The 15221-nt window shown below is 41.8% G+C and overlaps 1 protein-coding gene across 2 annotated transcripts in view; it reads right to left on the bottom strand.

Moving 5' to 3' along the window:
* PAXIP1 (PAX interacting protein 1) overlaps positions 1-10889 on the bottom strand; it is a 31553-nt gene extending 20664 nt beyond the window's left edge. For both annotated transcript variants that reach the window (XM_064703890.1, XM_064703889.1), the window contains exons 1-5: positions 10741-10889; positions 5716-5850; positions 3781-3824; positions 1153-1216; positions 699-812 (exon numbers count right to left, since the gene is read on the bottom strand). In XM_064703890.1, the coding sequence (XP_064559960.1) occupies positions 699-812; positions 1153-1216; positions 3781-3824; positions 5716-5850; positions 10741-10830 (447 nt within the window). In that variant the 5' untranslated portion in view covers positions 10831-10889. The remainder of the gene's footprint in view (positions 1-698; positions 813-1152; positions 1217-3780; positions 3825-5715; positions 5851-10740) is intronic.
* Positions 10890-15221: the final 4332 nt, after the last annotated feature.

Genomic DNA, 15221 nt, shown 5'->3' on the forward strand with positions numbered 1-15221 from the left:
AAGCTTCTTATTTAAGCTTTTTAAGTAAGCTATTAAGGTGTGATTCTTAATGTATTTCATTGGTTCTTACAAACAAAATTTTAGGTAATAAAGTTTTCCCAAGCATTGTATTTTATTGTGATGGAAGGGACAACTAGAATGGTGTTCAATACACCCTTCTAAACAGTCCACAGAAGAAATATCAAGCACTTAATAAAAAAAAACAACACACACACATATTCAGCAAAAAGGACCCAGCCCTACAAAGCCTCCTATATTTTAAAGAAGGACAAGCACTCATTTCCCATAGCCACACTTTCTCTTCTCCCAGTGCCAGCCCATGTTTTATTTCTCAATATTTCAATTTTGTCCCTTGTTTTTCTTCACTGATTCTGTATCTGTGGATTTATAATATAATCACAATCACTAATGACTGTGACATATCAAAATTAGGCTAAGACAAACAAGATACAGAATAAAATTCTTTATTCAAACTGGAATTCAAATACCAGTGTGAAATTGGACATCCTTTAAATTAATCAGGCTTAAAGCCATGCAGAAAATAAGTGCAAACTGAATAGCTGCAATGCCTAATTTTGCTGAATTTAGTTGTTAATCAACAGTGCTAAGAATTCTAACTTCAGGCAGATGGAAAAATTTTGACTACTTGAAAGCAAATGAGAGCTACAACAAGAACTGTACATGTAATAAACTCTTACCCCCTTTGGCTCAGGCACAATCAAGTGAGTACATTTCTTATTGAGGCTCAGCTGGCAATTCCCTCCATAAAAAGTAATCAAAGCCCACAGCGTATTTCGGTCTTCAGATGAAACCTAAAAGGAAGGTGGAAAAGCCTTTTAGCTCTGTGCACCCAGCTGGCTTCAGCTGCAAGAATTTCAGTAATCCACAGCACACCATTTATAAGGCTGGCTAATGTATTACCTATCACTTTTAAATACCAAATTAGCAAGAAAGTAATAAAGGAAAAAAAAGGGTGACAAAGACACACAAGAAAAACCATTAAAGAGTAATTTTTAACCTGCAGAGACAGAGGAAACAAAGAGGGAAAAAAGTCATAGTACAACAGAAAGACTGGTATCTCTCTTCAAAAAAAAGCAAACATCCCACATATAATGCACACTGGAGTAGACTGAAATATGATTCACTTCTTACCTGAGAGAGACAAGCAGTGACTCCAAAAAAAATCTGACATGATTCTGGAGAAAAGCCATTTACACTGGAAAGCAGGTGTCAAGGATGCAAAATTATTGGATAAGTTTCCTGAGGGACATTAGAAGGAAATGAAACAGTCTATGCTGTACTTCTCAGATCATACCAAGTACCTGACCATTCCAAAACTTTCATCTTTGAAAGCACATTGTCTGCTTGCAATAAAAGTTTATGCATCGAGAAAAAAACCTGATGTACAAAGTGAATCAGAACACCATCAATATTATGATCAATTTTGGTAACATTCTAAACCAGAACTGACCTGGGAAAGACAGATGGACCATCAGACTTCTGCAACTTGCCCCTATTTTCCACACTTTCATATGATCTTGTGTTTGAGATCCATGCACATTTGTCACAAAAAAATGACTACAGAAACAGGTGTACATTGTGTCACATGCAGACATTGAGATTTTTTAAATGAAACAAAATTATTTTTCCTGTGATGCTGACAGATGCACCAGCAACACTCATGTTTTGAGGCCCAGAAGAGAGCACACAGCAAGCTGGTGACAAAGCTGAGAGCACTTTAAAACTTCAGAATAAATTACTGCCATAACCCAGAATACCTCAAGAAGTTCAAGCCTGATGAACATCCTAAATTGTTCTCCATTTCATCCAAGGCAGAAATTCATTACTGGATATTTCAAAAGTGCACATGTGTCTACTCCCTGCCTGAGTACCTACTGCCAGCACATAAAGCAGAGACAGTCAGTATTTAACTTTTAGGAGGTCCATCAGTTTGCCTGGAGCTTGCACTCTCTAAAGAACAGGAGTGAAAGAGACTCCTTTATAAAAGTTACAAGCAGCATAACAATAAAATAAAACAGAGGGAATACAGCAAAACTCACTTTTCTTCCTGCCATCAACAAAAGCTCAGAAGTGCTCTGATTCTCTTTTATCTATACAAGACCATTGAAAACCACACCCTCCTCACTCTTGCTTTTGCTGCAAAAGAAATTGCCAGCCCTCTTTAAGGCATTATAGCCACAGTTTTCACACATGAAACTCTTTCCTTCTTCAGAGTCTGCTTCCAGCTTTGTTTTTCTGCCACTTCCCTTCCACTGCAGGTTAGTCAGACTTTGCACACATCAGTGAGCAAAGCACAGCAGAACATTCTGCCATCTTAAGTTCCCTCTGGTGAAAACAACTTCCACTAAAATAGAAAAAAATTACTGTGCTTTTACAATGTATTAAATCTTTCTATATTAAACTTTACCTTTAGCAACTGACAGGGAAATTCCCATCAAATAAGCACCAGAATTGGTAAGGCAACATAAAATCCTTAAAGCTCTTATTAGATCCATATGTCTAACTGACACAAGATGTTCCTAGGACTTGCTTCTTCAGAAATTCAATGACCACTTTGACCATTATCAAACTAAAACAAACTAAATACAAAAATGCAGAATCTCAAACTTCTGGCTTAACAGGGTCCAAAGGCAATCAGCTAGAAAAGCTAAGCTATTCCTATTAATGATTGTATTTGTTTCATTATGGCAGTACCTAAATCCCTAATGAAAGGCCAGATGTCACTGCACTAGAAGTCATAAAGACACTGAAACAGGCTAAAACGAAGTAAAGCCTTAACAACCCATTTCAGTGAGCACAATAAGGCTCAGAGTACAACCTAAACCCACCAATGTTCTAAGGACATGAAGTGCTAGGAAGTCAAAGGTCCAAGGACACATTTATTGCTCACAGGTGTACAAAACTTCCTTCTTCCATGCAGCTGAAGAACAAGTCACTACTGAGACCTGGTCTTTTCATTTGGCCATTCCAATGTTCCCACAATAAAGACTTCCTGAGCAATAGCCATTGAGAGCTACATTCCCACATTTATAGCTACAATTTAATTATGGACTGCACCATTCCATTGTTTCATCTGTTTATTTCTCTTCTGGGTATCCAATAACGTCAGCTCTTAGAGCAGCCTTTTAAAAACCCTGGTTGCAGGTGGAAAACAAATTTTTAATAGTGCAATTTCTTCATGTGAAAGAACATCAATAAAGAAATGTTAGGTTACTTAAATCTGAAAATGTAGCTAATTCCAAGCTTTTTTTTTTTGGCAAACACTCCTCATGGACAGGGAGAAGGTTTAGAGACATGTATGATAAGCAACTAAACACTCATCCTGATGATGAAAGCACAACAAACACATTTACTATGTCCAGACACAAATGACCAAAATCACTAGCCTAGACCACATCACAGAAACACAGCAAGTTGCAAAGGCACACACCTTACACTATTGGGTATAAAACAGAAATTCTGAATCTCTGAAGCACATTAAGGCCTGAATTCCTAGTATGAACACCTGGATTCTTGCACCTACCAGCTCTTGTTTTCCATTTGATAACAGCTGTCCTGTAAGTGCCTATGAAGCACAAAACAGGCAAAAGGACAGGAAAACTGAAGACAAAGAAGCTCCAAGCACACTGCAAGCTTGGTAGGCAAGGCACAAAAGATCATTTTAGAAGTTTAAGTAGTAGTTATTTGACACATTCTTGAATCCTTCAATGGTATCCATTTTAACATGTTTTCTACAGAATTTTGAACTTAAAAGGATACGGCAGAAGAGCTCCACAGCGAACAGACAAGATCACCCAGGAAGGCTGGAAAAAACCAAAAACCTGGTTTTAGACATTAAAATCCTTGGTCTACATGCACAAAATATGAACTATCTTCCAAGTTCATGCTTTGGCTAGTTTTAATATACATTTCCTAGCTTTGGAAGTCTAAGTGTTTCACAAACATTGCACTTAGTCTGAAAAAAAACTTTTCATTTATTTGCAAGAGTTCACATAAAGACAGCTCAAAGGTTGTGCAGCAACCCCCTTCTCTCATGTCATTTACATTATTTATTCATCCACCCCCTTTCTGCAGTTTTTACTTGCAAGAAAAAATAATTCAGACAATCCCACCCTACACTCATCAGCAAGGAGTGCAGAACCAGAGCCTTACACAGAATGAGTTTTCTAAAGACAGAACAATGCTGGCTGCTGAGCAGTGATACCTGACAGTATTCTGGGACAGAAGGGCCCAAAGGGACACAGGGAGGTGGCACTGAGTGGAGGAGATGTAGGACACTGGTCCCAGTGCAGCAGGTAAGGAAGAATGGGCAAAGAGTGACATCACATTCAGAATGGAATTACTTTTCCTCTAAAGACAAACAAAAGAATATATTCCGTGTTTATGGTGGCCCAGTTCTGGCTACTCTCCTTCCCCTATAAGGCATAATACAAAAAATAGCTAAAAACACTTAAATTCGAACTCCTCAGTCCTCAGGGAAAAAACAACAACAAAACAACATCTTTTCTTCCCTTAAGTTTTTAATCTTCCTTTTTCCCTATAACCAGCTACTTCTGCCTCTGACTTCCAGTCCCTTTAATACTTAGCCTGATCTCCTTGATTACAGATCATGCTGTGATGTTTTCAGGTCAAGCCAAGTGACATTAGTGAAAGATTTGCTCTCCTCCAGCAAATGAGTTGGCAGTTATGAAGCAAATTAAATTATTTAAGTGGCATTAGAGAGCAGGAAGTGCTCTCTACAATGTTGATGTCCTTCCTTCTCATGAAAATGGCAGCAGTTTCCTTGCTTATGAAGTTAAATTACACCAAAAACCACTTCAGAAAAGGAACTACAAATTAACCAGCACACCCAGTACAACCACAAGAGTCCCTAGCCAAGCACCTTTCATTCTTTGGAGTTAATTCACAGTTCTGCACTGTCAGGTGAGCTCTCATGACAAAACCTATCAAAATTCTCCACTGCCACCTGCACCTATATGGAAAAAATAACCCAAAATCATGGACTCAAAGGTATCAGCAGTGAAATTCCAGTGTTATTTCTTCCAATCTCTCTCATGACTTCCAGAGTGACAAGTTCACATATTCAAAGATGAAGCCCATAATTTTTCACTGACAAATACCCTACTATTGAAAGTAGTAACAAAATACTGGTAATTCTAGTGTAAGAAAGGAAAAAATACTAAAAAAGTCCATAAAAAAACTAAGTAAGGAGGAATAAACCCCCTAATTTTCTACAAGTTTCTATAGTCCATAATTAGCATAGTACATATATGCAGAATGAACAAAATGATTTTGCCCTTTGCCAATTTTATGTGTTTTTAAAAAAACCTTCCTCAACTACTACTTATTCTAAATTGTTTTCTACTGCCAAAAGCTTTTAAGAACTTTTCCTTCAGAAATACTTCTAAAGTAGAACAGGACATCATCTCACAGATGACTGAGAGAAAAATCTGAAAAAAATCCAAAGCAGAGCACTAAAAATTACCCAACACCACTGATAGATACAGAGCAACAAGCAGAAGGAGAGAACAGAACTGTAACAGAATCTGCAAGTCAGGATAAAAGTTTGTGTTACAAGAATGGAAGACTTTTAAAGAAATGTTTTATTCAGTCATCATCCAAAGATGAATATTTTGTGGTAAGAATGGAGGATCTATGTCAGTACTTTGATAATATCATGGATGAGTCACTCACCTTTACCACAGGGAGATCAAAAACTTCTCGAGATTCTCCAACTTCTGGATTGTCCCCATCTTCTGAAATAATATGTGAGGCCAGTGCATTGTAAGAAACTTCCTTTGCTTTCCCAGCTTTCAGAAGTTGGATAACCTAAACCCAAAAGAGGACAGGGAGAAGAGCAATTTTTAGCAACTTTTATTTGAGAAAAACATTCCTGCAAGAAGACACTGACACTGGATGGATGAATGAATGTGACCTTCTCTCTTGGCTGTCCTCCTGTAGGTGCCAGAACTTTTCCTGAAATTGCCCAACACATTTAAAACCTGACTGCCAAAGGTTTACACCTCTTCTATATTTTCATCATTGCATCTGAAGAGCTACTTTTCAAAATAATTGATGATAGAGTAGGAATTGGGGAATTGAAAGGTTTTTCCAAAACATGTATTCCTCAAAAAATGTATTAAAATAATTTTCTTCATGGAGGGAAGGAAAGGTCTTCTAAATGTTTGTTTTTGCTTAGGGTAGCTCTGGAAGTGCTTGAATATACTTTACAGTAAGAAGCTGAATTCTAAGGAGTAAGTGACTTTGTGAAATACAGAAGAAAACGCAACAAGTAGGACTCATGCTCCCTAAATTAGTACCTTGAGGAGCTGGAACTGAAGTGCTTCACTCCACTGCTGTGCCCTGAGAATGGAAAACACCTCCCAGCTACCAAAGCACAGCTCACTCCCAATTGCAAGGCCCAAATAGCAGGTGCTGCTTTAAGAGTTCAGCATTCTCTCAGCTCTGCTGTAGAGATCTGTGTGAGGAACCCAGCCCTGTGCCCCAAAACCAGGACTTTCATTTAAACTAAGAGGGTAACAGAGGTAGTGAAGTGCAGAGGGGAGGAAGAGAAAAAATATTTTAAACATTACAGTCTAAAAGAGTTCAAAAGTTAAAAATGCCATTTAAGATCATTGCTTCATTGCCCTTTGATTTACAATAAAACTGGTGTTCATCTTCCAAAACCTGCCAAGGACAGATGTCTGTCCCTGCAAACCTGCTGGGGACATTCCCTGCAAAACAGAGCTCTGCCCACAGCAGTGAACAGCACTGAGCAAGGCAATGCATTCACCAAAGCATTAATTAATTAACTGGTCCTTAAGCAATTACTCCCTACCCTGTACACTCACCAGGACAAAGAAGCACTGAAAAAGAGACTCTCAAAACAGCATCAAGGTATTTCATAAAGCATTTCTGCCAAGTAGAAAAACAGAGATAGAAAAACCACTTTCTATCTCTCTTTCCCTCACCACTTACTGAGAAGGCAATTTTGGCACTTCCTAACTGAAGTACCTGACTTTAAAACTCCATTAAAGAAAACAAAAGTCAACTTTTTTTTTTCTGCAATGGATGAATATTACCAAAAGAAATACTCTAAAATAACCAAGAAAATTGATCATGAGCTTGCTGTTCTCACCAGTGCCAGAAACAGGAGCGAATGTTTCCATTTTGCACACCAATCCTTTAAACCATGATACACCTTCCTTCATGAAATCCATAAAGAAATACAGGATGCTATCATTCCAAAGGGAGAAGCTAAATCCAAATAACACTTTTGAAACCAGAAGGCATTTAGGAACAGTCTCAGCACATGAGCTCCCTGTCTCACACAGCTCCCCCTGAGTTACAATCCCATTCAACTGCTCATTTAGGGGAAGGCTAAAAAAGGAGTGAACGTCACGAAAACTGAGAACCCAAATCTGACAGCATCACAAAGCAGCTATGAATAATGTGCTAAAAGTATGATTTTTTTATATCAAAACAATGTTGCATTACAGAACTTGTGCAAAGCATCTGCTTATACAAAAAGTTACACCAGTTTCATGTAGTTTAAACGCTATGATAGATAATAATGCATTTGATTATTTTATGTGTCATGAAAAAAGGTTCTTTCCAATTTAGCTCACATCAACTTCAAAACTCCTCTCAGAATACACAACTTCTTCACATTAAGCAGTGCCTGCACTGAAAAGTTGTATTGGCACAATTAAAGAACTCACACTGATATCAACCATGTACCTGAAACTAGAAAACATAATGCTGAAAAGCCTTAATATGAACACTATAAAAATCCTGCATGTTAAGTATTGGTTTATACATTAAATTAATTTTGTCTGGAGGGGGAAATAAAAATTTTATCATGTTCTCTCTCACTGAAATCTGTGTTGGAAGAAACAAGAGGAATAGTTCAAAATTAAGAAGACAACGGACATATAAAAATAAATTAAACAAGATAACCAAAACCCAAATATCCTGTTCAAAGACCTTGTGCTGCATTGCATTACTTTTTATCTCTCTCTGAAGGAAATATTGATTTTAATTGGTGTTTCCAAAACATGCTGGTTTGGGATTTTATGTTTGAGGAAAGCAGGAAGAGCATTTATTAAAACAAAAAGAGGAGCTGACATCTACTGATCAGCCTCAGGAAGGTGTGAGCAGCAAAATGCACCCAATGGAATGGGATGGATTTGAAGTTGAAAACCAGCCCGACTCTCCCTCATTTGCCAGAGAACACCTCAGCACAATTCCAGACTTTTGCTTCCCTTCCAATTAATGCTGCACATGCTTTAATAGGCAGCAGGTATGCAGTTATTCACCTGAAAAAAAAAAACAACTTTTTTTCCTCTTGCTCTTGGATTTGTTTTGATTAACATACTCACTTGTGCTAGGTCTGTTTTAATATTTATTACAGTAACTGGTTTTCTGTGAAGCCATTTAGAAATTTAAGCTGATCAAAGCGTGCTCCTCCCCAGAAGATGAAGGAGGAAAAAATCAAGTTGGCATCCACTGGTAGCAGTAAAAAGTGCCAAAGACATTTGTATTCTTATATCAGTCATGGGACAAATTTCACTTTAAGAACTATGTGAGTTTGATTTACAATTCCTGCATTCTGTCTTGGCTCAAAACACATAAATGATAAAAGCTCCTCACACTCAGGTGCCCCAGGGTACACTCATAGGAGGGTATCCTGGTCTCAGCAAGGGTAAGAGTTCATTTATTCTCAGTAGCTGCTACAGGTCTGTGTTTTGGATTCAGAGTGGGAATAATGTTAATAACACACTGATGTTTTGGTTTTTGCTAAGCAGTGTTTATCCTAAGTCAAGGACTATTTTTGTGCCATGCTTTGCCAGTGAGGAGGGACAAAAAAGGCTGGGAGGGAGCACAGCCCTGACAGATGACCCAAACTGGCCAAAGGGATATTCCACACGAAAGCAGGTCATGTCCAGGATATCAACTGGGGAATTTACCCCTAAAAAGGACTGATCTGGAGTCAGGAATGAAGTCTGGCATCTGTCAGTGCACAGTGAGCAACTGTATTGCACATCACTTGCTTGGGGTTTCCTTTATTTCCTTTTCTCTCACCTTTATTATTTACCATTAACATTGTACCTTACCTGGCTTTCAATTATTACTGTTTTTATATCTCAACCTGTAAGTTTAATTTTGGAATCTCCTCCCCATTACACTGCACAGGGTGGGGGTGAGAAAGCAGCTGTGTTGTGCTTAGCTGCCAGCTGGGCTTGAGCTGGTACAGAGGGTTTTCCCAGGAGCTGGCCCTGAACTCAGCCCAGCCCAGCCCAGCTCACCTCCTCACACTGACACCTCTGTCTGCCAAGCCAGGCAGCCGAAAATTCAATGCACTGAATCAAAGCCCTATGACAATGACTCTGACTGCAAAGAAGAATAAAATTTAACACGAGAAAGAAAACCAGCTTAAGAGAATGCTTGTCTACTTGCTCTATGGGAAATCTGCTCATTGTCCTCCCATGTCAACACACAACTAAGAGCAGGCTTTGCAGGACACTGCTCCTATGATAAATGGTGTGCCAGAGTGCTACAGGACTTTTGCACTCGTCCTCATACACAGACTAACATTGCTGTTGTAGAGTTTTTTGGTAAGTACAGGAATCTGTTATCTGAGTGATAAGCCACTATTAAAAATTTTATGTGTAAAGACTTAATGGCTTAAGAACTAAATTTTATATCTAGAGACCTGTCTAAATAAGTTTTCATCCTGATCTGTAGCTGTATTCTTCCTTAACTGTATTTCTTTTAGCACAATAGGAATGAAAACCATCTGAACAGGCCAGTGCCTGTGAGTCCAGGTCACTTACAGGCATCCGAGACTCAGTGAGTGCCAGGACAGGATGCTAAAGGAACCCAACGCTGAACTGAGACTTTATTGCAGCAAATACCAGAGAGGCAAAGACTTTAACTTCAGCGTGAAGCATACAGTAACCGGCTCGCAGGAAGCCGCTGTCCTAAAGCTGTCCGTAGGGTGCACTTCAAACACCTGCCTAATTGGACACGCCACAAAAACTTTGTTTCAACCACCTTCGCCCACCACGAGTGTTACGGCCAGGCCACCTGCATTACCCCGGGCGCTGCCAGAGGGGCGGGCGGCCCCTGGCCTAAACTACAGCAGCACGGCTCCGGGCGGCCCGGGGCGGTACCAGGGCCGTGCCCGGGGCCGCGCCAAGGCGGGAAGGTCTGGGCGGGAGGGAAGAGCCAGTCCGGCCCCCCGTGACGAGCCTTCCCCATGGCCTGTCCCCGTGTACCCGCACGGAACCGGGCACAGGGAGGGGCCAGGCCTGCGGAGCGCTCCAGTCGGGAGAAGCAGCGGCCGCTGCCCCCGCTGCCCGCCCGGCCCGGCACAGGAAGTCCCTCCGCCCGCTCCTCCTCCGCTCAGGCGGCTCCAGCGGGGCCTGCGCGGCGGGGCCGCGGCTCCCATGGCGGCGGCGGCGCTTCCCGCGGGCTCAGCCGGGATCGGTGCCAGAATCGGCACCGGGATCGGGACCGGCCGCCTCCCCTCCCCCCCCGGCCACCCCTCACGGTCCCTCCGGCGCGCACTGCCCCCACTCCCGCCCTTTCCCCGTGAGGCGGCGCGAGCCTCGAGCCCGCGCGCGGCAGCCGGACGATTCCACAGTGCCCCTCCCGTCGGCATGGGGGGAGAGACGGAGGGAAAGGCGGGAATGGTCTGAAGGGATGACCTGGTACCTTGGGGTCGATGTCTCCCACCACGAAGAACTTGACGTCTTTGAACATCTCCTCCGGGACTTTCAGCTCCTCCTCGTCGTCCGCCAACATGGTCCCGGACGGCAGCAGCGGGCGCTCCCCCCCTGCCCGCTATTCCCCTGCGCTCGCTGCAAAACCCACCGGGGCCCGGGTTTCTCCCGTCCCCCTCCCCCCGCAGAGCCGCCGAACCGCGCGAGCAAGGCGCGCGCTGCGGGACACACCATCCCCCGCCGGGACGTAGGGGGGGTGGAAGGGGGAGGGGAGAGCCGCCCCCACAAAGCGGCTCCCCCCGCCCGATCAGCCACCGCGGCTGCTGCAGGGCCGCGCCCGCTTCTGATCCACAGGCGCTATCCCCGCTCCTCCTTCTTTCCCCGAACCGGACCGGCAGACAGCATCCGGGTCCGGAGCTCCCCCCGCGCGGGACGCAATGGACTCGCCCCGAACGACAGAGGCGGGCAGCGGGGATACCCGGCCCCGCCCATTGCCGGGGGAGGGAAGGCAACCGCCCTGGCCACGCCCCCCGGGTCGCCCAGGCCCTGCCCCTTCAGGCCCCGCCCCTCGGCCCCGCCGTGAGGGGACGCGGGCGATGGCGGCGGGGCCGCTCAGGCGGCAGCGGCAGCCGATGCCTGTGGTGTGTATTCCAACAGCCAGCTCTTCAGTGAGCGCACCCACTGCTCCCGAAATCATTGCATGCAACCGCTGAGGTGGGAAAACAACTATAAAGTCATCAAGCCCCACCGAAATAAAGTATTTTCCCTCAAAAACTGGAAAGCATGCATCTACATTGATAGTGAGGCATTCCCACCTAGAGGGGGATGTATCTTGCCTAACTATTTCAAATAACAGAAAACAATAATTATCACTTTCTATAAGTTAGAGTCACCAGAAAGAAACGAGAGCTTTCAGAGCCTGCTTCACGTTGTATATTTTAAACATCACTGCATTGACAAGGATGCTTAAAATATAAATATTAGATAATATAATTGTATCTATGTAATAAGCATTCTGCTTTCCAAAGTTTTGAACATCCTCATAATACTTGGATGTGGACAACGATTCCCTCTCAGAGCAATGTTAAGAGATGGCATTGCAAGACTTAGTGAAATAAAAATACAGGGCACCAACTATTTCCCTTCTGCCTGCAAGGCCTGTCTCACTTTCTATTCTTATCTATGTTATTCTTGAAACTATGATAGAAACTATAAATTGTTTTACAAGTCATTTATTTACTTTATTTACTGGATAAAATTTTACTGGGTGAAGGCTTCACCCAGGTCCCCTGGATCTCCCCATGACATTGTCTCCTTTCTACTCCAGCTATGCAAGAAATACCCAACATATCACCTGTTCTTTTTCCACTCCAAAGAACATTTGGTTGAAAGTTTTACTGTTTTGCCCACCCTCCCAATGAAATTTACTTTTTAAAGTGAAAATCAAACTAAAAAGTCCTTAACTATTATATGGTGCACTGTTTTGTTGTGGGGCAGGAAAAAAAAAGTAGAAATAACCATCTGCTTTTAAATCCATTTAGCCCTTTCTTTCAACAATTCATATTCTCATCTCACTTTCTATGTTTTCGAATAAGCTTTTTTCAGGGTAATTTTCTTCTGTGCCATGTGTTTCCTGGACTGTCTTTGAAAAGACTTCTCTGAGCTCTGCTTTCCTTTACAGCCACTCTCCATGTCCAGCCATTGCTTTCTTAGTTCCATAATTTTCTCTCTTTTCAACTCCATCTTTGATCCATTTTGACTTCTTCACACCAAAATGAACTACTTTGACCAAAATCTTCCTTCACCTGAAGCAAAATACATTTTCTATTCTTCTTGATCTATCAGATTTCATTAACACCACCGCTTTCTGAGCTTCCTTTCCTGTTGGATTTCATTGCCTCTGTAATCATCTGCATCTTCCAGCACTGGTAATTTTCACTTCTTTTCTTTGATAAATATAGCTATCTCTCAGATTTCTATTCCACATTCTTCTCTGAGTTCTTTCCTCTTCCTGATGCCATTCATTACTTGGATTCATCTGTCTCTGTGTGATCACTGAGAAATTGCCCTTTCCAACAGGAATACTTTCCTTATATTTAAGCCCCTACACTATCACATATTCCAGCTCCACACAAAGAAAACCAAAGTTTTGTCCTCCAAAGGTTTGTCCTCTTAATTTCCCTTCTCTGCCTATATTTTTTTTTAAATTCTTGGGAGGTTTTTTTTCCAGAGTCACATAATTTTTGGTTCTTTGTACAACTCCAAGATCACAAGCATTTCAAAACAGGATTTATGCTAATACTGGCAAAAAACATAATGCAAACAACCTGCACATATTTTTTATTTCATTGCCCCTTCCCAAACTTTCAGCTGGAATTGCAGCTATTGCATCTTGGATCTCCCATTTGTTCACCTAGTCAAATCATAAGAATATAAGATGAGTTTGCTATTTTAAATCACAACAGTTTGAAAATTCTATTGAACTATAAGGTCAGAATACTGTGTCAAATCATTGAAATTCACTGCAAAATCAATTTTTTACAAATAAAAAGTACCCATTCATAAGAGTAATTGTAATTGTCCTTAAGGGTAAATAGTTTTAACTAATTATGATAAAAATCCAAGAATAAAATGTGGTTCCATCCACAGTGTGGAAGTGTAATGAAATGTGAAAAACGAGGAAGGTTAAGAGTCAACTTAACAAGTTTACCAAAAGAAAACTGGTTTATAAATTTGGTCCTGTATAGCCAAGAGAAAGTTGTTGTTGCCCTGACCTGGGATGTGGGACATGGACTTTTGGGTCTGTCCTCCTCTTCCTGAATGGAGTAAAAGTAAATTTGCTGAGGCACAAGGTAGAGGTAGCTACGGGTTGCCTAAATCCTCTGGGTGTTCTTTAACCACAGAGCTTTCTATAGAAAATTGAAGAATGAAACCATCCCAACCTCCCTGACCCAAATGAAGCAGCTCCTGGACAAAGCCCCAGGAAAAAGCAAGGGAAAGCAGGAGGACTTGGAAAATCCAGTCCAACTGGAGCAGATGCCAGGCAGGTGCCCAGCTGTGCAGCACAGTCAAAACACACATAATAGAGTTTCCATTATGTGCCATGAAACAATGCACTGCAACAACTCTACACAAAACCTGCCTTAAAGCACTTTAAACAGTTCTAATGGCCCCAGAAAGAAATTTTGTAGATCTCACTACTGGATTGCATAGAGAGGTTGTTGTATTATCAGCAGTGCTGCTAATCTTCTCACACAGAAATAGCTTTCTTTCTTTATTCAAATTTTTCTGTCTTCAAAATGACCACTCCCAGAAGAAAAGACTGCTCCCACGAGTCACAAGTTTTTCCCTTTAAGTACATTCTAAATAAGCAGAGGAATTAGATTAATGAACATATTTTTTACTTCTCTATGGATTTCATGAGTCACCTGTCAAGAATTTTTTTTAATTCTAGTGATTAGATTATTTCTAACAAAAATGAATAGTTCCAGTTTTGCATCATGTGTGTGGTCTTGTTTCCAGACCATAAGAGCAGAAAACGAGATGGAAAAAGTATGGTTTTGAACAAGAAAAAATGTTATTGAAGAAGAAAAATATCAGCTGAATTTGCCAGAAATAAATTCTGGCTTCTGCTTGCATGTCAGCAGACAGAAATAAGTCAGATCAGTGGGCTGGTCTCAGGTGTAGAGCAAAGTGCTCACCTGTATTTAGCCTCAGATGGATTTGAGGTTATGAGGTAAAGCTCCTCTGCCTGAGCTGAGTGACACAGTGACAATGGAAAGAGGGGGAGCCCAGCTCCTCTGAAGCTGCTTCCAGCCCATCCCAGGGACCATCAGCCCACCAAAGGTCCATCTCTGCAAGCCAGAGGAGCACAGGGCAGGCAGGGGGGTGGGAACCAAACCAAGGTACCACGCAGGGCCTCAAAGTGTCCCCACAGGGAGAGCAGGGTGACACCATTGGAGCTGTCCCTGCGGCCGGGAGTGCCCTGAGCTGATGTGACCCTGGCCATGCACAGTGTTTGTCATCACCAGAGTCCACAATGATGTGAACAGCACATCATCTGTGCCAGAAACACTCCTCTGATCTCTTAACTACGAGAGCTCTGTACAGAGAACTTCATGAGCATGTTTCCAGAAGAACTGTGATCTGAATTTTGTACTGCGTGTTGCTTGCACGAGGTGAAAGCCCACCAAGCTGACAAGACTTGTGCATGCTTATATAAATGCCTTATTTGTGTGCACAAATGATTATATGAAAAATTCATATGCACCTACAGTATCATATTTAGGTGTAATTGCTTGTGAAAAAACAACAGCTTGGTTTTTTATTTGTAGTTAATTAAATTTGAAGCTTAGGTTAAATTGTATATTTGTTTTACTCCTGTGAGCAGAAGGCTTTCTGAGTCCTTTGTTAATAATACATACTTGTTTGATAGCAGCTGGCTCTCTAGATGTTACTTTTCCAACAAAATAT

The sequence above is a fragment of the Zonotrichia leucophrys genome, chromosome 2 (assembly GCF_028769735.1).
Source record: "Zonotrichia leucophrys gambelii isolate GWCS_2022_RI chromosome 2, RI_Zleu_2.0, whole genome shotgun sequence".
Classification (NCBI taxonomy): Eukaryota; Metazoa; Chordata; class Aves; order Passeriformes; family Passerellidae; genus Zonotrichia; species Zonotrichia leucophrys.